General features: G+C 48.2%; 1 protein-coding gene and 1 pseudogene across 1 annotated transcript in view; one reads left to right on the forward strand and one right to left on the reverse strand.

The window, feature by feature from the left end:
- The window catches only part of DNAH9 (dynein axonemal heavy chain 9), a 636,923-nt gene that overhangs the window by 585,868 nt on the left and 28,038 nt on the right, over window positions 1-23,017 (forward strand). Inside the window, exon 69 of the mRNA XM_060238867.1 lies at window positions 5,462-5,851. Within this exon, the coding sequence (XP_060094850.1) occupies window positions 5,462-5,851 (390 nt within the window). The remainder of the gene's footprint in view (window positions 1-5,461; window positions 5,852-23,017) is intronic.
- LOC132573055 (troponin I, fast skeletal muscle-like) lies at window positions 127-640 on the reverse strand (annotated as a pseudogene).

A 23,017-nucleotide genomic window follows, 5' to 3' on the forward strand; every position in this document is an offset into this window, starting at 1 on the left:
TACTGTGGCAGCATCCCTTGGAACTTGCTAGGGGATTGTGGCTGACAAAGAGCTCCCAGACAGATATTCTCAAGCAACTGTGTCCTGACATTTAGGTGGCAGGACAGGTAGAAGAGGAGCACTGGGACTGGACAGGTGTAGAGATTGAATGAACAGCTGTATATTTCTTACTTGCCTCCTTCAAACTTCATCTTCCTGTCCTCCATGACAGATTTCTCCTCAATGTTCTTCCTCCAGTCACTCACATCACACAGATCCTTCTCCTTTTCAGTGTCTTCTTTCTTGACTTCAGGTTAGCTTCAGATCCATGCAGACTTTGTGCCTGGAGCCCAGGAGAACATGCAGCATAGCATCAGCTGACATGCAGACTCTCTTCAAGGGTGGCCTCTTGAGCTTAGATAAAACAGTTTCCGGCCCAAATCTTCAAGCTCCTTGGTAGTTTTCTGTAGTTCCATCTCTGTGTTGCATCTTTCCTCATCTACTTCCTCTATCTTAGCATGAATCTTTTTGCACAGTTCCTACAGTTCTTGCATGGAGTTTGGGAGCTTCAGGGTTGGAAAATGCTCTGCCAGATAAGCAGCTTTTTCTTGTTCCTTAGCTGCTTGCTCTTTTTCAGTTCAGTAGCAGCAACCTGGAGCATAACTGTAATGTACTGAATGACGAGACGTGTTGAAGGCAACATGCTTTATTAGCGAGTACATCACAAGGCAAGGCAACGCGGGCCAGGTCCCGATTATATACATACCCGGAACAACCCTCAGTCTGGCCAGGTCCAATCCTGGCCAGTTAAACTTCCTGCCACAGATCTTGATTGGCGGAACGTATTTGCGGAGCTACATCCGGGGACCAGTGGACTTCCACTGGTCACCTCCGTAGCATCCACTGAGTTGTAATTTCAGGACTGAAATGCAAGACACAACACTCCTCCCCCCCTAGTTCAAGACACAAAGTCTTTCAAATAGGCTGGTGCCCTGCGTTCCCGGGTCGACCTCCTTGGGGTTATTTGGGGAGTTGGAGCGGCCGCTGTGTGGCGTGGCGGCTGGTTCCTCATGGTGGGGTGATGCTGGAAAAGGGCTGTCCATCGCCTGTTGCTGTTCCGGAATCTCCTCTCGGGGGGGGGGGGTGCTCCCTCCTCTGTGGTGCTCTTCCGCCTGCATAGCCGGTGCGGCCAGCATAGGCTGGGCAGCTTCTGGGGGTGTTGCTGTTAGTACTCCCCCACTTCTTGCTCCCCCGATTGCTGTCAGTTCTTCCAGCAATGTGCGACGGCGCAGCTGGTCAATATGCCTCCTTATGATCTGGCCCCCCTCTGACGAGACCTTGTAGGAGTGGGACCCGGTGACCTGCAGCACCTGGGCAGCTAACCACTTCGGCCTGCTTGCAAAGTTCTTTATGTATACCGGATCCCCTGGAAAGAATTCCCTAGTGGCTTCCCTGGTTTCGGGGGAACTGCGGAGGTCTGTAGCCCGGATAGGATGCAACCTATCTAGCCTCGTGATCAACTTCCTCCCCATTAGTAACTTGGCAGGGCTTAACCCGGTGACAGGGTTGGGGGTGATTCTGTTATCAAATAGGAAGGCTTCCAGGCGGTGATCCCAATCTCCCTATAGAATGCGACCCAGGGCCTCTTTAGTGGCGCGTACCATGCGCTCTGCTTGGCCATTGGTGGCTGGATGGAAAGGGGCAGACTGAATGTGCTGGATGTGGTACTGATTCAAGAACTCCTGGAATTCCCAGGAGGTGAAAGCGGTCACATTGTCCGTGACGAGGGTCTCGGGAATCCCATGAGTGTAAAAGACCCTTCGCAAGGCTCTGACCGCCACCGCGGTGGAGGTTGAAGCTACGGGAATCACTTCCAACCACTTGGTGTATGCATCGACTAAGATAAAAAAATATTTGGCCCTGGTATGGCCCCGCAAAGTCTAGGTGTAACCAGGACCACAGCCTCCTGTTGGACTCCCAGTGGTGGACAGGGGCACTGGGCGGAGCAGGTCGGGACTCTTGGCAGGGTTGGCACCTTCGAACCCACCCTTCTATCTCCTCGTCCATCCCCGGCCACCATACATAGCTACGTGCCAGGGCCTTCATATGCACTATCCCCGGGTGTGTTTTGTGTAGGGCTTCCAGCACTTGCTTCTGCAGTGGGGGCGGGGGGGAACCACCACCCTGCTACCCCAGAGAAGGCACCCCTTGTGCATGGACAGTTCTCTGTGTGATGCGAATGCCCTGAATTCTACGTCTAGTTTGCCCATGGGCCACCCCCTTCCCACCCAGTCTAAAACGCGTGTGAGGATGCAGTCTCTACCCGTGGCCCTAGCTCCCCTGTGAGTCACAATGGTCTGGGCTTCTGCTGTCTCGGCATCCAGCGGGAGTTGCTGGTACGCCTGGGCCAAGTCCAGTTTCCCAAAAACCTTAGAGCCTGCTAGGGCTGCCAGTACGTGGCTGACCACTGGAACGGGGTATGGGTTGTCCTGAAGTGCCTTATTTATTGTGCACTTGTAATCAGCGCATATGCCACATCTCCATTCGGCTTTACTGGAGTGACTATGGGTGTTTCCCATGCAGCATAGGATACCGGTTCTAGCGCTCCCTGGGCCGTGAGGCAGTCCAGCTCCGCTTCTGTTTTTGGTTTAAGAGCGAACGGAACTCGCCGGCCTTCAGCCTTATCAGCCTCATGTGGGGATCGAGGGGTAAGGTGATGGGAGGCCCCTTGTAGCACCCCAGGGACCCATCAAACACTTCCGGGAATTCCCGGCACACGTGCTTGAAATTTTGTGTTCACATCTGCTGCACCCCCACTATTTGAATACCCAGCGGTTGAAACCAGGCCAGCCCCAGTAATGTGGTGAGCTGGCGTTTGACCATGAGAATGTCCAGCTTGCCCTCTACCCTTACAGTGGCCCAACCCAAAATCTGTAAAGGGTTTTTTTGGAAGTCCCGCAGTATGAAGTCTGCCGGTCACAGCCAGGGCCGGCCACGGGGGCAAAGTTTTCTTAGAGACTCCTCTGAAATTATGGAGATGGAGGAGTCTGAGTCCAGCTCTATTAGGCATGGAGCGCCCTTGACTAGGACCAACATCCTGACCTTATCTGGGGTGGTGAGCGGCAAGTTCATTACCTGCAGCTAGTTGATGCAGTCGAGTAGGCATCTGCCGAGTCGTGGTTGGTGGACTGGCGTCTGCGGGTGGCCTTAGCCCGGCAAGCCCACACTATGTGACCCACTCTTCCACAGTTCCTGCAGTCCACATTGCAGTAAGGGCAGTCCCGGCGCTAGTGTGGATCCCCACAGCTGGCGCACTGGGTGTTGGCTGGTCTCTCTGTCACTCATGGCCGCGTGGGTGCTCTCAGCCCCATTCCTGGTTGGCAACATAGCTGGTTTGCCTCCTCCTCTTCTGGGTTGCCCGGTGCCATCTCCTCCTGGTGGACGACTGCCGCTCGCAGGTTGTTGTAAGCTTTGGTTGCTCTCTCGAATGCGGTGGCTTCTTTGAAGGCGAGTTGGAGGGTGAGCTCTTCCTTTGCGAAAAGCTTTTGCTGCAATCTTTCGTTTCGGAGGCCCCAGATGAAGCGATCCCTCAGGGCTTCATCTAGCTTGTCGAAGCTGCAGTTCCCTGCGATTTGGCAGAGGGCGGCCAGGTAGACGGCGGCTGTCTCTCCGGCCCCTTGATCCCTCTTGTGGAAGAGGAATCGGCGGGCGATGATGGAAGGCTGGGGCAAGAAGTGCCCGGTCAGGAGTCTGACTATCTCCTTGTATGTTTTCTCCGTGATCTTCGTAGGGGCCGAGAGATCCTTTGCGATCTCGAATGTGGCCTCCCCGCAGACACTCAGGAGCACGTCTCTCTTACAGCTGTTGTCTGTAATCATGTTTGCTAGTAGGTAGCAGGCGACCCACACCGTGTGGCCTCCCACCTATCTGGGTTGGCAGGGTCAAACTCTGCAAGGTGGCCTGTCATCCCACTTGGGTTAGCCATGGTGACGGCGGGCACTTTCGTCTCCCTCGAATGCGTGCCTTCCTCGTCTCCAGCCAGGTCAGCGAAGTCCCGCTTGGGGAGTTACCTGGCTAGAATCCCACCTTCGTCACCACTGTAATGTACTGAGTGACGAGACGTGTTGAAGGCAACATGCTTTATTAGCGAGTATATCACAAGGCAAGGCAACGTGGGCCGGGTCCCGATTATATACATACCCCGGAACAACCCTTAGTCTGGCCAGGTCCAATCCTGGCCAGTTAAACTTCCCACCACAGATCTTGATTGGCGGAGGGTATTTGCGGAGCTACATCGAGGGACCAGTGGACTTCCACGGGTCACCTCCGTAGCGTCCGCTGTGTTGTAATTTTGGGACTGAAATGCAAGACACAACAATAACACTCTTAAGATTCTGCCAGGGGGCAGTGATTGCCCTCTTCCTTTTTTTTTCCAAAGTAGCCACTGCTTTTCTTCCCTAATAGGTCATAGACTTTCTCCCAGGAATATCAGTCTTTTATGGGTAGGATGAGAGGGTAAATATACTGTCAGCTACATCTGGCAAACAAACTCTTGGAACCATGTGCCAGTTTGGATAGATGACCACTTGAAGATCATTAGTTACAGGTCAACACCCCTGTTTTTTTATCTACATAGGAGTGGGGTATGGTGTCCCCAGTGCAAAAGCAGGAACAAGTAGCATGGAAACAGGTAGAAATGGCAACCACATGCCCTATCCCTGTGTTCCTTGCTTCTGTTGCCACCGCCCACCCCTCTTTGCCTTCATTCCATTAGTTCAAAAGTGGCAATGAAGTGACAATTGTGATGGTCCCCAGCAATGACAGTAGAAGACACAACTGGTTGCTGGGTTCTAGACTAGAGACCTCATAGCAATTGATCTGATATTTAGCCTGTCCACTTCCTTTCTGTCACTCATACACAGTCCATCTTGTGCTTAGGTTCTCTGTTTCTTCTGCCCTTTCCCTCCAACCCTCTATCCTTCCTTAAGGTTCTTTTTTTTGTTAGTCCCCTGTTCTGTTTTACAGCATTCCTATAGTCCTCTAGGCTATTTGGGCTCAGGAATTATGTGCAGAGATAAGCAAGAGGAGGAACTGTGCAATTTTCAATAGTTTACCACATATTATGTTTTGACTAAAAAACCCATACTGTTAGCTACAGGATGGCAAACAAACTCTTGGAACCATGTGCTGGTTTGGACAGATGACCACTTGAAGAAAATATATTTTTGAAAATATATATATGAAAAAATATTTTTAATGTATTGTATGTTCTAAAAATTTTGCTGTAAGTTGCATTGAGAACCTTGTATTGACTGAATGCATTGGATAAAAATGATTCAAATACTTTGATCCACAGCACACTCTTCTAAATGAGGCATCAAGACTGATCCATATTCCATTTTTACAGATCCACTACATTTCATTGTGTCACCTGAGACCACTGTTTTGTAACTCATGCTCTTTTTTCCTGACATTTTTACAGGGTGAATTAACTATGACCAGTGATATGGAGTCTCTACAACATGACATCTTCTTAGATACAGTACCTGAGTCATGGACCAGGAGGGCTTATCCTTCCATGGCTGGTCTCTGTGGCTGGTTTGCTGACCTTCTCAGTCGTATCAAGGAGCTAGAGACATGGACAGGGGACTTCATGCTACCATCTGTGGTGTGGTTGGCAGGCTTTTTCAATCCACAGTCTTTCTTGACAGCCATAATGCAGTCCATGGCACGAAAGAATGAGTGGCCGCTGGACAAAATGACCCTACAATGTGATGTGACCAAAAGAAATCGTGAAGATTTTTCCAGCCCACCACGGGAAGGAGCATACATCCATGGATTGTTCATGGAAGGAGCACGCTGGGATATGCAGGTAAAACATAAGCATTGAGGGATGGCCAGCTAGGGGTGTGCAAATTTTGGGGGAGGATTCAGATTTGGGGGTATTTGGGGTTTAAAAATTTAGGGGGGCATATATCTCCTAATAGTAGATTATCCCCTAAAATCTCCTAATCTGATTTGGGAAATATTTGGCTATTCCTGAATATATGGCCCCAATATACCCTATGGGCCACTGAAGTCAATGGCAAAATAGGATATAATGAAAGGCAGCTGGAGGGAAGGAGGACTGAGGTAGAGGCACCAAACTTGCAGGGCAGCTGCATGGGTCTCTCCCACAAAAGAACCAAGTCCCAAAAAGATTGGATCAGGGGTTCCCGTTCTAGGAGTACCCAATGGTGGGGGGAAAGCAATCCGTCACTTTTCCCTCTGTAATAACAGTGGGAATAGTGACTCTGGGGAGCAGAGAGTTTGAGGGAGAACCCCCAAATTTGCAGAGGCCTTTTCCCCACAGGCAGTGCCATGTCACCAAGCAGAATCAGTGCCACCATGCTACTGTCATTGGCACAAACAGTACATTAGCTCAAACTAGAGAATCTCATTCAAAAATCAGGGTGGTGGCTCTCTGCAAGGACTACTGCACAGAGCGAGTGCATTGCCATGAAGCAGAGATGGGGCATGGACTTCCTGTATGTGAAGCATCTGCCAACTGAACCACAGCCCCACAGAAGAAATACCTCTGTAGAATCCCTCAACACTCCATATCTTGTTTGTCACTGAAAAAAAAAATTCTTGGAAACCAGGGCACTTGGGTTTGTAAAGAAGCTGATGAAAAATTAAGGCTGTTCAAGGGGAACCTTGGCTGACATGCCAAGTGGCATGCAAATATCACATCTGCTCTTCTTTTAAAGGCAAGTATACTTATGCACCATACTTATCTTACATCTTGGTCCTGGCATGGCACATTCCCAATGAGAGAAACATTCTTTTTCTATCATAACAAAACCAAGAGAACAGTCTACACAATGGAACCCCCAGAACATAACAAAGATATTGGCTTCCTATCTCAGTAGACATAACAATTAATAACTAAGTTGCTTAGTTCTCAGCTTTTCACAGAAAACAGACTATGTTGGTCTTAAAGGTGCCACTGCAGTCAAACGTAGTTCTCAGGCATGTTATTAACCCCATCAGTACTTGTTCTAAATCCAAAATTGCAGGTTTTTTGCTCTTGTTTAATATGTTTATCCACTTCTAGCTGTAGTTAACACCCTGTCACTTTGGCATCTAGATTTTTGATAACAAATCCCTCCACCCTTATGTAGTATGAGGGGACATCCTGTCAGACAGTGGAACTTCAAATCAACCAGACCTTGAGCTGATACAAAGTTTAGGCTTTATTCGAGAGTCCCTAACATCTGAACGAAGAAAGATTGGAACTGATACAGTGTTGCATACTAGAGCATGTCTTAAAGAATTCTACATCAAAGATTACTATGCAAAAGCCCACATTTCTGAACATTACTGGTTCGAGGTGCAAGGTTTCACATGGTCATTTCTTCTTATCTCATTGTTATTGCCGCTTCGCAGGGATGGGTGAACTGCCATCCCTGGAGGCGCTTATCTTCAAAGGAAGGTAGCTTTTGTTAGTTTCAGGGAAAGGCATGTTCACACTAACTGTTAGTAACATTCTGGGCCTTTACTTTGATATGCAAGGCTGTTCCCAGGGTTAGTAGCATGGGTTAGAAGATGGAGTCAGTAAGGCTAAGCATTTCATCACAGTTATATTCCATTGTCTGACATACTGCCCCCCCTAAGCTCTTGCTCGGGGTTTGTCTGGGTGCAGTAGGTAAAATCTTTTGAGAAGCACAGGAGCGCGGAGGTCTGATGATTTGACCCACCCATCACAACTTGGGGGAAAGTATTTCCAATGCACCAAGTAGTGTAGCACCCCCCTTTTCATTTTGGCATCTAGCACCTCCTGCACCTCATGGTGACTCTGACCCTTCACTTGAATAGGTTGAGGCTCTGGAGGGCGGGGGTGCCATGATGTAACCCCAGGGTCTCGTCGGAGAAGGCTACAATGAAAAACAGGGTGAATTTTACTAAACATTTTAGGTAGCTCTAATTCTACAGTCACTTTATTGATTACTCGTTTGATCTTGAATGGCCCCCAGTATTTATACGCTAGTTTCCGGCAAGTTTGGGGTAAAAGCAAGTTCCTGGTGGATAAAAATACAGTCTCCCCTGCTTTAAAGTCCCATTCCGGGGAATGTTTTTTGTCAAAGTGGGCTTTATAGTCTCTCTTTGCCATTTCTAAATTTTCTTGGATGACTGCCCACCCTTTTCTTATTTCTTCCCACCAATGCTGGCAGGAGGTAGGTGGCGCTGTTTCTTTGCAGCTGGGCAGCAGTGGGAAAGGTTTTCCTTCGTAGCCATGCACTATTTGAAATGGTGTTGCTTTGGTGGAGCTGTGCAAACTATTATTGTACCCATACTCGGCAAAAGGCAATAATTCAACCCAATTAGTTTGTTGATAGTTCACATAGCACCTCAGGTATTGTTCCAGAAGAGCGTTCACGCGTTCCGTCTGTCCATCCGTCTGCAGGTGGTACCCGGAACTCAGACCTTGCTCTTTACCTGCTACTTTACAAAACTCCCACCAGAAGTTGGCAACGAACTGTGGCCTGCGGTCGCTTAATGACCTTGTCCGGAAATGAATGTAGTTTAACAACATGTTGGAAAAATAAGTATGCTAACTTTTTAGACGAGGGAAGTTGTTTGCAACGAATAAAATGCGCCTGCTTAGAGAAAGTGTTCACAACTACTAAAATCACAGTCTTGCCTTGAGACATTGGGATCCCTACTATAAAGTCCATTGACATTACCGACCAAGGCCGTGTAGCGGTTGGTGTTGGCTGAAGGAGGCCGGGTGTTTTACCTCCTCTCTTTTTTGCCATGATACAAACTGGGCAGGAGCTCACAAACTCGCAAATGTCTTTTTTTCATTTTCAGCCACCAAAACTGCGGGTTTACCAAGTGCAGTGTTTTCACATACCCAAAATGCCCTGCTAATTTGCTGCTGTGGCAGTGTTGCAGGACTTCTTTGCGGAGGGTCTTGGGCACATACATTTTCCCCTCATAGTACCAACCCCCCCCTCTCCTTTAACGATGCCATCTGGTCTTTGCTCACCCTCTCTCTCAGTCTCTTTGATTAGTTTGCTGCCCCCCCACGACTCTAGGGTTTTTGGTCTTTTCCTGGAGCGAGTAGTCACCGCCCTGGCCACCGCTGACGGGGGAATCAGTCTATGACTTCGTCTTTCTGGCTTTCGTGCTGAGGAAGCCGGGATAGAGCATCGGCTAAAAAGTTCTTTGCCCCCAGGATGTGTCTCAGGGTAAAGTCAAATTTGGCAAAGAAGCCGGCCCACTGAATCTGTTTGGTGGTTAATTTCCGCCGACCGGTGAGGGCTTCTAGGTTCTTATGGCCAGTCCATATCTTGAAGGGAACCCTCGCCCCCTCCAGCCACGACCGCCAGGTCTTTAGAGCAAACGTAACCGTGAACACTTCTTTGTCCCAGACCGACCAGTTACGTTGTTCTTGGGAGAACTTCCGGGAGATATAGGCGCATGGTCTTAACCTTCCCTCCTCATCTTTCTGCATTAATATGGCCCCGACGGCCACATCAGAGGCATCGCACTGGACCACAAAGGGCTTGAGCTCGTCTGGGTGGGCTAGGACAGGCTCACTCGTGAATAGTCTCTTATTTCCTCAAATGCCCTTTGGCACTTCAGTGACCATTGTAATTTGGCCCTGGGCTTTTTAGCTTCTGGCCCTCTTCCCTTAGTCTTAAGTAGGTCGGTCAGGGGCAACATCACCTGGGCAAATCCCTGAATGAACCCCCTGTAGAAATTTGCGAAACTGAGAAAGGATTGTAATTGTCTACGTGTCCTTGGGGGTTCCGTCCAGTACTGCCTGTATCTTGGCTGGGTCCATAGCCAAACCCTTCCCCGACACATGGAACCCCAGATAATCCAGTTCCATCTGGTGGAACTCGCATTTAGATAACTTCACATACAGTTTGTGCTCATACAAGGTAGATAGCACTTTCCTGACCAGTTGCACGTGGCTGGGTAGATCTTTGAAATAGATAATGATGTCATCCAGGTACACTACCACCCCCTTGTACAGGTACTCTCTGAGCACTTCGTTAATAAAGTTCATAAACACCCCAGGGGCCCCTTGAAGTCCAAACGGCATCACTAAGTGTTCGAACTGCCCCATTGGCGTGTTGAATGCCATTTTCTATTTGTCCCCCTCCTTGATCCTCACTCTGAAGTAGGCATCTCTTAGGTCCAGCTTGGTGAAGATGGACCCCTCCGACACTGTGCTTAGTAAGTCTTTGATCAGGGGAATGGGGTAGGCGTTTGACATTGAAATCCCATTTATCCCACGAAAATCCGTGCAAAGCCTAAGGCTCCCGTCCTTCTTCTTCCAGAAGAGGACCAGGGGAGCATGAGGGACCGTGGCCGGTCTAATAAAGCCCCTCTTTAGGTTCTTGTCAATAAACTTTCACAATTCCGCTTTCTCCGCCCACCGCATGGAGTACAGTTTTGCTTTTGGGAGCTCCTGGCCCAGAATTAGTTCAATCACGCAGTTGGTGCTGCGGTGAGATGGCAGCTCGTTGGCTTCCTCCTCGCTAAACACCCTCCACAAGTCCCGGTACTCTTTAGGTATGGAGCAGACCTCCTCTACTGACATGCACATAGTCTCATTCCTAGGTGGTGGGGTTGGCCCCCATTTTCCTAGCCAGTGGTGGTGCGCGCACCGTCGGTCCATAAAGTCTATGGTTTGCACACCCCACTGTATGTCCAGCTGGTGCCTAGCAAGCCAGCCCACCCTCAATACCACATCAAAGAAGGAGGATGGAGCAATGATGAATACTTCAACCTCCCAATGTTCTTTGATCCCCACCAACAGCCCCTGGGTCTCCTCCGTACATGGCTCCCCCCTCATTGCAGACCCGTCCATTTGCTAGAACTGGATCGGGTGGGGGAGAGTCATCCGTGCCAACCCCAGAGCGTCCACCAGTCACTGAGTTATGATCTCTCGGGTGCACCCCGAATAGATCAAGGCCCGGGCGTGCATGAACCTCTTAAGTCTCGGGTTTAATAGGGTCAGGGAAATGAAAAGTAGGGACCCAGTTATTCTCATCCATAATGGTGCCGTTATTTCTACAACCTACCGTCCGGCACCTTTTAGTACAGGTCATCCTCGTTTCCCGCTGGCTCGGGCTCCCAGGCCTTTTCGCTCAGGTCATCAGCAATTATAGTATCCTTGTCAATTACCACCGACATGGCAGTGTTGCCCCGATTGGGCTCTTTGGGCTTCCCCGGCATCTTCTTTGGGCCCATTGCCATCAGCTTCGGGTTTGGGGGGGCTCGAGGTTTCTCTGGGCAGTTCGCAGCCAAGTGCCCCGGGTTGCCGCAGCGGTAACACTTTCAGGCCCCTGGTGGCTTAGGGGTTCCCCCCGGGGCCTGTGTCTTCTTCACCTTGGGTTTTGCCCCTGACCAAGCCTCTCATCCCCCCTTCGCCCCTTGCTGCTGTTGGCGTTGCAGGGCTATGCACTTCATGTTAGTTTCGATCTCCCTGGCCAGCTGCACCCACCCCTCCAGCGTGGTCAGGTGGGCTTGATTGAAGGCCCGGTCTAGAAAGCTCACATTGAGGCCCTGTTGGTAAGCTTCGATCTTCATCGCCTCGCTCCACCCTCGAATCTTCGTGCAGTGAGCCCTGAAATCCGCGGTGTACTCTCTCACCATTCTCAATCCTTGCTGCATGTCACGTAGCGCAGTGAGGGCTCACATCTCTTGGAGGGGGTCCTCATACTGGTGTAGCATTGCTTGCAGGAACCCCCCCACACTGGTCAGTTTGGGGGCCCGACTCTCGTACAGACTCACGTACCATCTTCGAGCTGCCCCCTTCAGCTTCAATCCGAGGTAGTCTACCCGGCTGGGCTCGTCAGGGAAGGTGTTCCCCCAGTAGTGCATGTAACTGTTGCCCTGGATCGTGAAGTACTCCACTTCTTCTGGGTCGCCATCGAACGTGATATCCAGCCCTCTGCCTCTTCCCAAGTCCCCAGGCCCTGGGCCTAAAGGTCTCGGGGCGGTCGGCCCCACAGGTGGTGGCGGGGCCGGCAGGGCGGTGGGGGCCGTAACTGATAAATCTGCCATTGTACTTCTCTGGCGATGTGTCCCGTGTTGGCTTGGATCTCGTTTCGGAGGTCTTTCACCCAACCTCTCATCTCTTTTCTTATCTGCTCGAGGTTCTCTTCCCGTCTCGGAGGGTTCCCATTTTCCCCATCCGAATCGGCCCCCCGGCCGCGATCCTCCTCCGCTTCCCTTTGCTTTGGGTTGCCGTCGCCTGGATCTGGCCTCGCGAGTATGTTTTCGTGGCGCCCCGGTGCCTCGTCCATTAGAGTGGTGGAGGTGCGGGGCTTCCACTGTTTTGGGGTGACGAAAATTGTCTGGAAGTGCAACGGGTATCCTCCCGTGCCCTGATCCCCCGTAATGTGGGGGGGTCTTCGGCTCCTCCACTGGTTCAGTAGGTTCTCCGTTATCCGGAAATTTTGCAGCCATCTGGCTTAAAAAGTCGCTGGAGCGGATAAACCCTTAAAATAGGGATCATTTCCAAAATGTCAGACAGTGGAACTTCAAATCAATCAGACCTTGAGTTGATACAAAGTTTAGGCTTTATTTGAGAGTCCATAACATCTCAACAAAGAAAGATTGGAACTGATACAGTGTTGCACACTAGAACATGTCTTAAAGAATTCTACATCAAAGGTTACTTTGCAAAAGCCCACATTTCTAAACATTACTGGTTCGAGGTGCAAGGTTTCACATGGTCATTCCTTCTTATCTCATTGTTATTGCCGCTTCGCAGGGATGGGTGAACTGTCATCCCTGGAGGTGCTTATCTTCAAAGGAAGGTAGCTTTTGTTAGTTTCAGAGAAAGGAATGTTCACACTAACTGTTAGTAACATTCTGGGCCTTTACTTTGATATGCAAGGCTGTTCCCAGGGTTAGTAGCATGGGTTAGAAGATGGAGTCAGTAAGGCTAAGCATTTCATCACAGTTATATTCCATTGTCTGACACATCCTTTTCATTGAATCTCATAGAGCTCTGGTGTCGCTTATACCACTTAGCGTTGATCTTTGCTTGTCTTGAGGTGCCATTGGCACACTTCTAAATATCATTCTCTCACATTTAGGTGTTCAGGTTTGTAGTTGTATGCTGCTGTATTCTTCCTTTGCTTCAATCTTAGTTATACTCAGTGAGCACTCAGGTCTTATTATGCATCTTGATTCTAACTGGTTCTTCCTGAGAATCAACCAACCCCCACCCCACAACCTATGTGTTATAGAATCAGAGAATCATAGTTGAAAGGGTCCATGCAGTGGCCAACCCCCTGCTCCATGCAGGATCAGCCTTAAGCATCTCTGACAAATAACCATCCAGCCACATTTTGAAGACTGCCAATGAAGAAGAAGATAGAAGATATTGGATTTATATCCCGCCCTCCACTCCGAAGAGTCTCAGAGCGGCTCACAATCTCCTTTACCTTCCTCCCCCACAACAGACACCCTGTGAGGTGGGTGGGGCTGGAGAGGGCTCCCACAGCAGCTGCCCTTTCAAGGACAACCTCTGCCAGAGCTATGGCTGACCCAAAGCCATCTCAGCAGGTGCAAGTGGAGAAGTGGGGAATCAAACCCGGTTCTCCCAGATAAGAGTCCGCACACTTAACCACTACACCAAACTGGCTCTCCCAATGAAGGGAAGCTCACCACCTTCCTAGGCAGCTGGTTCCACCTCTGAACTACTCTGACTGTAAAAAAAGTTTTTCCTAATATCCAGCCAGTACCTGAACACTAAATAAAACTTTGCTTATCTTAAATGTGGCAATGGATTCTAACTTTGTTCTTACCTGTGATGGTGCCCTATTTATTTTATTTTATCACTTTTATATCCTGCCCTCCCCTGGGTCCAAGATGTATGTCGATGTTACTACTTATTATTTAGCACTACGTTCATTGGTGTTTCTAGTTATTATTTAGAGCTCTGACAATCCATATGCTGTGGGATGGTAGGCTGAAAGCAAGTCTGTTGCTGAAAGCAAGTCTGAACAATTCAGTCTTGCAGGCCCTGTGGAACTGTGGCAGGTCCCACAGGGCCCTGATGTTTTTGGGAAGGGTGTTCCACCAAACAGGAGCTGGTTATGGACAGACAACCTTCTTTTGGCCCGGGGATCATAAAAAATGCTGCAAACCCAAATGTAGTGCTCTCTGGGGCACATATGGGGAAAGGCAGTCCCAAAGATAGACAGGTCACAGGCCATATAGGGCTTTAAAGGTTATGACCAACACCTTGAAATGCATCCAGAATGCCATAGGCAACCAGTGCAATGTTTCCAGCACAGGTTAGATGTGCTCCCATAAAGGTGGCTCCAACAATAACCTGGCTGCTGCATTTTGCACCAGTTGCAGCTTTCGAATTTGATTCAAGGGCAGCCCCATGTAGCGGGTGTTACAGTAGTCTATTCTCAAGGTGTCTGTCACATGGATCACTGTTGCTAAGTCACTGTACTCTGGGTATGGTACCAACTGCCTTATCTGCCTGAGATGGTAAAATGCAGAATTGGCAGTGGCTGCTACCTGGGCTCCATTATCAGCGAAGGCTCCAGGAGCACCCCCAAACTCTTGACCCTAGATGCTGGCACCAAAGGCACCCCACCAAAGGTCAGTAGAAGGATCTCCCTTCCCAGGTCACCGTGACTTAGGTGCAGGACCTCCATATTCTCTGGGTTCAATTTCAGTTGACTCTGCCTGAGCCATTTCACCATGGCTTGCAATGCCAGGTCCAGATCTTCCAGGACACAGCCAAACTGGCCTCCCATCAATAGATAGAGCTGGGTGTCATCCAGATATTGACGGCAACCCAGCTCATATCTCTGGACAATCTGGGCAAGGAGGTGCATATAAATGTTGAACAACATCGGGGAGAGAACTGCCCTCTGGGGCACACCGCATATAAATGGGTGCCTCTGGGATGATTGCTCCCCTATTACTACCCTTTGTCCCCAGCCTTGGAGAAAAGAGGTAAGCCATTGAAGGGCTCTTTGGCATTACCCAGGGTGCACCATGTGTAGGTGAGCTAGGGTTGCACCCCAATTGTACCCTGAACCAAACTGAGCCTGACTCCTTTTTTAAAACCCTCTCACCAAAACTCTGGTTTTTATACGTCCCTAACCTTGTGTTGTTTTAGTCTGGTAAGGAAACTAGGTGGACCTGCCTCTTCCTGGCTACAGTTTTTAAAAAGTAACCTTGAGATGAAGGCAAACCTTTTTAGAAGCACTGATGTGCTCTTTGTTAAACTTCTCCTGACTAGAGTATAGGACAAAACAAGATTTCCTTGTAAACTAAAAATCAGGTGTCCTCTATGACAAGAGAAAAGCTGGGGTTCAACCTATGGAATGTAAAAATGCACTGGCCTTCAGTAACTGAAGGTCAGATGCACACACACCCTTTTCTCTTATAAATGGAAGCTGTTCTGGCCTAGTTACACTGCTTTTTGGAGGAAACTATACTCTTTTGAAAGAGTATGGTCTAGTTAGTTGAAAATGAGAAACTGAAGCCCTTAGCAAAAATTCTTCACCCAAAAATTTGTTCCATAAAAATTTATAATCCGTTTAATATGTACTTCTTGTAGACACACTATATTACATTTTTGTTTTTTAATCCAATGAAACGTTGCTTTTTGGGGGGGGGGGATGAATTTAGTCCATTTACATTCCAAGAAATTAATTTGTAATCCATAGTGATTCTTCAATTATTCTGTATCTCCAAATTTTTTATTGTCTGCAAAAAACCTTTCCATGCCTTGAGTATCTATTATTATAATTCTCAGTCTCTTATACTCAAAGCTAAGACCTTCAGGTAAAATCTATCTGTATCTTATTCCCTTCTCCCTTAGCTTGTCTGTCAGTTTCTTGAACTGCCTTCTGTCATTCATGACCTTCCTTGGCAGCTCCTTCATTATTCTTACTCTGTTTTCATCCATTTCCATTGCTTTTTCAAATTGTTGACTTAACACCCTTCCCACCATGTCTCTTGTAGTAAATTTTACTACCACATCCCTTGGTAGTGTACGCTTTCTAGCAAATTCTGAGTTGACCCTGTAAACATAGTCATACAAATGTCTCGTCACATCAGGGTCATCTCCCAAAACTCAGCAATGATTGTTGAAATATACTTCTTTAAGTCATCTTGTTCTTTTTCAGGTACACCTCTTAAACAAATAAAGTTTTCCATTAACTTGCAGTCTTGTAGTGTTGCTTTCTCCTGCATCTTCTTAATAGAGGCATCTTGATCTTTGACTCTCACTTCTATCTTCTGTGGCTTCTGTGCTGTTGCTTGTGACTCCTTCCTGAGATCATCAATCTCTTTTTTAATCTTTCTTGACTTCTTCAGCACTAGAATTTATTTCTTTAGTTAATTGTTTCTTGCTGTCAATTAATTCTTTCATCACCTTCACCAATCTTGCCTCCATAGCATCCAGTTGTTCCTGAACTTGTTTAGCCATTTTTCCTTCCCCCAAAGAACTTGCTCTCAAACGTGTAAGCCTTGGTCCCAACTTGATCAGACATCACTATCCTCTCATTGCACAAAATAGGGTCTGAGGTTGACTTTACAGATCAGCAAATCAATAGCATAGTTCTATAGATCAGAGCATGCCCTTTTCAGCAAACCCAAAATCACCGTCCTCTGAGCTTTGTAACTCGAGATATTAATTTTTAAAGTTCTTATAATTTCCAAAATGGTGGACGCGACTTTTCCAAGCCCCTTTTTAAAAAGGTTTTCCATTTTCAAAAAGTTCTTAAATTTTATCTTTAAACATATAATCCAAAATATTTCACCTTTTGGGGATGATTCCTGCTGGTTTTATAAATTTTTGAAGTCCCGTTCTATTTTAAAAAGTTTAAAACCTTTGACCCTGCTTTAATGGCCGCCACTATTTCTCTATGGTTTTTAATTGTAGAGATGGCCAGGAGGCTTAAAGATTTCCTTTCTCACAATATTTACTTCCTGACTTTCTGGCCGTGAAGTCTCGTTCTCAATAGTTGATAATCCCACGATGGTTGTCAAACATCACTTCCTGTGTCGTCTTGAAGATCAGCAACTCTGTTATGTCGGGGGGGGGGCGTTCAAAGCCACAGGTATTTCAAACATCCATTATTTTTCTGCACTTTCCTGCTTAGGTTAATTACCAAAAGTTCCAGATTTACCCCCTTCTTTTTCTTCTTAACTTTATGCTCTTATAGTTAGTTCCAGATCTTAATCTTTTATTTTAAAAGTCTTATTTTAGTCCCGGAGTGATAGATAATGATCTTTTACCTTAACGAAAGTATATTCTTCTGTACACCATTCCGTTCACAATCAGATGTTATTGTAATCCATAGAAAGTTGGAGTCTTGATGAATTTAAGCCAATTTAATGGCCCCGGAGACCCTTCGTAGATGATGGAATGCAATTCTTCATCGGGGACTCTTCAAAGCTGGAAATAAACCCCCCTGGGATTCCTCGCCAGCCAAAATAAATTCTTCAAGCACTTCTTAGACAGTTCCCTTTTCTGGAAAATGTAGGCAGCAGGCGTTATGATCCCCTTTTATGCACAAAACAAAGGCTCCGGTCCGCTCCTCCTAAAAGAAGCATGTCAGCTCACCATCTTCCAACTCCGGAAGTCTTGCATCAGGTTGCTTTTGATGGGCGAGGGGGGGAGGGGTGAGTTCTGCCACCTATTTTTCTACAAAACAACCTCTGGTTGCAAATAAAAAGTGGAATGGATTTTCCATTAAGGTCTCTAGGCTCAGATAGACTACTCTGGGACTGGAATGACAGCGACCAAGTGGAATGATAGACCCTACGGGTGCCAGAAGTGTTCTGGGTCTGGAATGACAGACCTCAGAGTGGAATGACAGCCTATAGGAGTAAGAAAAGTGTTCTGGGACTGGAAGTGGCATGACAGACCCTGGAAGGAGAAGTGTTCTGGGACCAAATAAACAAACAGTCGGTCCTGGAACATTTAGAAAGAATGAATGTAATTACTAAGAGCCAGCAAGGGTTTCTCAAGAAGAAGTCATGTCAAACTAACCTGATGTCTTTTTTTTTGAGAAAGTAACTACCTTGCTGGATCAGGGGAATACTGTAGACATCGTTTATCTTGATTTCAAAAAGGCCTTTGATAAGGTTCCACATACTATCCTTGTTGAAAAGCTAGTAAAATGTGGTTTGGATCCTGCTACTGTTAGGTGGATCTGTAACTGGTTGACAGATTGCACCCAAAGAGTGCTTGTGAATAGTTCCTCATCCTCTTGAAGAGGACAAGTGGAGTGTCTCAAGGATCTGTCCTGGGGCCTGTTTTGTTCAACATCTTCATAAACGATTTGGATGAAGGAATAGAGGGAATGCTTCTTAAATTTGCCGATGATACTAAATTGGGAGGGGTTAGAAATACAGTAGAAGACAGAAACAGGATATAGGATGACTTTGACAGGCTGGAAAACTGGGCTAAAATCAATAAAATGAATTTTAACAGGGATAAATGTCAAGTTCTGCATTTAGGTAGGAAAGGGGGGAGGAGGCGGCGAGGCTGTGTGGGGGGCGAAGAAGGGAGGAGGAAAGATGGGAGGAGACGCAGCGGGGGGGTGAGGCTCCGCAACCCATTACAAACAGGCCAGGGCCTGGTACTGGTCCCCGGCCTGGGGGTTGGGGACCCCTGATTTAGTCCAACCCCTGCACAATGCAGGAAACTCACAAATACCCCCTCCCCTGAATTCAAAGGATCTTCATTGTTGTCAGATGGCCATCTCACCTCTGCTTAAAAACTCATTGAAACTCAGAAACTCTTTTGATTTAATTTCAATGCATTGGTTCTGGTTCTACCTTCTGGGGACACAAAAAGCAATTCCACACCATCCTCTATATGACAGCCCTTCAAGTACCTGAAGATGGTGATCATATCACCTCTCAGCTGCCTCCTCTCCAGGCTAAACATACCCAGCTTCTTCAACCTTTCTTCATAGGACTTGGTTTCCAGACCCCTCACCATATTTGTCGCCCTCCTCTGGACCCTTTCCAGCTTGTCTATATCCTCCTTAAAATGTGGTGCCCAAAACTGAACACAATACTCCAGGTGAGGTCTTACCAGAGCAGAGTAAAGAGATACCATCACTTCACATGATCTGGACACTATACTCATGTTGATACAGCCCAAAATTGCATTTCCCATTTTAGCCACAACATCACACTGTTGACTCATGTTCAGCATATGGTACACTAAGACCCCTAGATCCTTTTCGCACATACTACTGCTAAGACAAGTCTCCCCCATCCTATAATCATGCATTGGATTTTTCCTACCTAAATGCAGAACTTTACATTTATCCCTGTTAAAATTCATTTTATTGGTTTTAGCCCAGTTTTCCAGCCTGTCAATGTCAAGTCGGCAGATTCAATAACGAGTCGTTGTTGATACAAAGAAACTACTTTATTGATACTGATACTTGAGGCCTGAGCCAAGCATTGAAAAGACTAAAGAACATACTGTAGATGCATTGCATATAAGGGATACTTCAAAGGAATTCCTAAGGGGGGGATTATGCAGGGAACATTCACACATTGATGTTACCACTTCGTTCTCAGGCTTGTATGGCCTTGATCGTAGTGGGCTCCTGACTCCCTTCTGTGAGCCAGGCCTGAGAAGGCACAGATAAGACTTTCACATATTTCCATTTCAAAGCAAAGCTACCCTCTACAGGAAAGGAGGGGGTAGGGAGAGTATGAGCTAGCAGCATTTGGTTATACTTTGGTTCTACCCAGAATGCTCTTTGACTGAGCCAGAGTTATAGACAGACTTGACATTCTGCCCCCCTTAAGCCGCCTCCACCGCCCCATTGGAATATTTTTGATGGAACCTCCTGATTAGATCTGGTGCTGAGATATTCTCCTCAGCCACCCATTCATTTTCGCTGGCTGGGAAATGCTTCCATTTAACTAGGTAGTACAAGATCCCTCTTTTGACTCTAGAGTCCAGGATTTCTTGGACCTCGTGGTGACTCTGGTTTCCAATTAACACAGGCTGGGGGGCTGGTGCTCGAGGATGCCAGACCGAAGCCCCGGGGTCTCGACGAAGAAGGCTGCAATGAAATAAAGGGTGTATTTTGCTAAGTGCCTTTGGCAGCTCCAGTTCCACTGTCACCTGGTTTATGACCCTCTTGATTTTAAAGGGCCCTAGAAACTTATAAGCCAGTTTCCTAGAAGGCTGACTGAGTGGCAGATTCTTAGTAGATACGAATACTGAGTCTCCCACCTTGAAATCCCACGTGGGAGCATGGGACTTGTCATATTGCTTCTTATACGTTTCCTTAGCTGCCTCTAGGTTCTCTTGGATAGTTTTCCAGCTCCCGCTCGGCCCCTGCCACCATTGTTCAAAGGTGGTGGGATCCGATGAGGGTTCCCCTCCTGGCAATAAGGACATTGGTTTTCCCTCGTACCCATACACCGTGGAGAAGGGGGAGGCCTTGGTGGAACTGTGCACACTATTATTATACCCATATTCAGCGAACGGGAGCAGGTCAACCCAGTCGGACTGTCGGTGGTTAATAAAACAGCATAGGTATTGCTCTAGGACCCTGTTTACACGATCCGTCTGTCCGTCCATCTGGGGGTGGTAGGCAGAGCTCAAGCCTTGCTCAATCCCCACCAATTTACAGAACTCCCGCCAGAAGTGGCAACAAACTGTGGCCCACGATCGCTAATGACCTTGTCCGGAAATGAATGGAGTCTAACCACGTGATTGAAGAATAGTGTGGCCAATTTGTCTGCTGTGGGCAATTGGGCACAGGGAATGAAATGGGCTTGCTTGGAGAAAGTGTCTACCACCACCAGGATCACTGTCTTCCCTTGGGAACTATCCACAATGAAATCCATAGACACCACTGACCAGGGGCGTTTCGCCGTTTCTAGGGGCTTGAGGAGTCCCGGGGTTTTCCTACCCCTTCTTTTGGCCATAATGCAAATGGGGCAAGAAGCTACGTACTCTGACACATCCTTCTTTAGGGACGGCCACCAGAATTGCCTACTGATTCGGTGCAGTGTCTTTTGTAACCAAAGTGCCCGCCAGCTTATTGGAGTGACAGAACTGCAGTACTTCTGCTTTTAAGCTTTTCGGGATGTACAGTTTTTCTCCTTCGTACCACAGCCCGTCTCTCCCCTTTTGTACTCCGTCGGGCCGATCCTCCCCTTCCCCCTCAGTCTCCGCGGCTAGTTTTTCCTTACTTAGCCCTTCTAGGTCCCTTTTCTTTTGTGATCGCATAGTGACCATTGCCGCTACCTGGGAGGGCGGAAATAAGGAGTTCACCACCTCTTCCCTCTGACTCTCGTGCTGCAGGAGTCATGAGAGGGCGTCCGCTAAGAAGTTTTTCGCCCCCGGTATGTGCCGCAAAGTAAAGTCGAATTTGTAGAAGAATCCCGCCCACCTGATTTGCTTCTCACTCAGCTTTCGTTTTCCCATGAGAGCTTCGAGGTTCTTATGGTTGGTCCAGATTTCAAAAGGTACTTTGGCCCGCTCTAGCCAGGACCGCCAAGTTTTTAGGGCGAACATAACAGCAAAAGCCTCCTTGTCCCACACTGACCAATTTCTCTGCTCTCCCGAGAACTTCCGGGAGATATAGGCACATGGTTTCAACCTCCCCTCCTCATCCCTTTGCATGAGGATGGCGCCAATGGCCACATCGGAGGCGTCGCATTGCACAATGAAGGCCCGCTGCTTGTCGGGGTAGCTCAGGACTGGTTCACTAGTGAACAGGCGTTTTAGTTTGTCGAAGGCCGCTTGGCACTTTCGGGGTCCAATTTAATCGGGCTCCCGGCCGTTTAGCTTCGGGCCCCTTCCCTTTTGTCTTTAGTAGCTCTGTTAAAGGGAGGGCGATCTGGGCGAACCCCTCTATGAAGGTCTTATAAAAATTTGCGAACGCAAGGAAGGATTGGAGCTGTCTATGTGTCCTCGGGGGAGCCCACTCTAAGACCGCCTCCACCTTGGCTGGGTCCATCGCCAACCCCTTTTCCGACATGTGGAACCCCAAGTAGTCTAGTTTGGTCTGATGGAATTCGCATTTGGACAGCTTGACATAGAGCTGGTGCTCCAGCAAGGTGCTGAGCATCTCCCTCACCAATTTCACATGGGACTGTTCGTCCTGCGAGTAAATAATGATGTCATCCAGATACACCACCACCCGCTTGAACAAAAACTTTCTGAGCACATCGTTAATAAAGTTCATGAATACCCCCGGGGCCCCCTGCAGTCCGAAGGGCAGGACCAAATACTCAAACTGTCCCATGGGCGTATTGAACGCTGTCTTCCATTCATTCCCCTCCTTGATGCGCACTCGGAAGTATGCGTCCCTCAAGTCCAATTTGGTAAAGATCTTGCCCCCCGAAACCGTACTCAAAAAGTCCCGGATGAGGGGGATGGGGTAGGCGTTGGATGTGGAAATCGCATTTATCCCGCTAAAATCCATGCAAAGTCTAAGCAAGCCATCCTTCTTCCTAAATAGGACTGGGGCGGCATGGGGGGCCATGGCCGGTCTAATGAAGCCTCTCTCCAAGTTCTGATCTAGGAACTTTCAGAGCTCTTTCTTCTCCGCCCACCCCATGGGATACAATTTTACCCGGGGTAGGGTTTCCCCCAGGATTAGTTCTATGGTGCAGTCCGTGTCCCGGTGGGGGGCAGTTGGTTGGCCCCCTGCTTGCTAAACACCCCCATCAGGTCCCAGTAGGCTTTCGGGACAGCGTGGACCTCCTCTACTGACATGCACGCCCATTCCTTAGCCACCGGAGCTTGTGAGCCCCAGGCTGGGTTCCATAGATGGTTCGCGCAAAGGGGGTCTATGAACCTGATGGTCTGCACTCCCCACCTTATGCAGGGTTCGTGTTTCTCTAGCCAACCCACCCCTAGGACTACTGGGTAGGAGCACGATGGGGCAATAACAAAGGATTCCAGGTCCCAGTGCTCCTCAATCCCCATCGGCAGGAGCTGGGTCTCTAGTTTACATGGCTCCCCTCGCATCACTGACCCATCCATTTGCTCAAA

Source organism: Heteronotia binoei, chromosome 5 (assembly GCF_032191835.1).
Source record: "Heteronotia binoei isolate CCM8104 ecotype False Entrance Well chromosome 5, APGP_CSIRO_Hbin_v1, whole genome shotgun sequence".
NCBI lineage: Eukaryota > Metazoa > Chordata > Lepidosauria > Squamata > Gekkonidae > Heteronotia > Heteronotia binoei.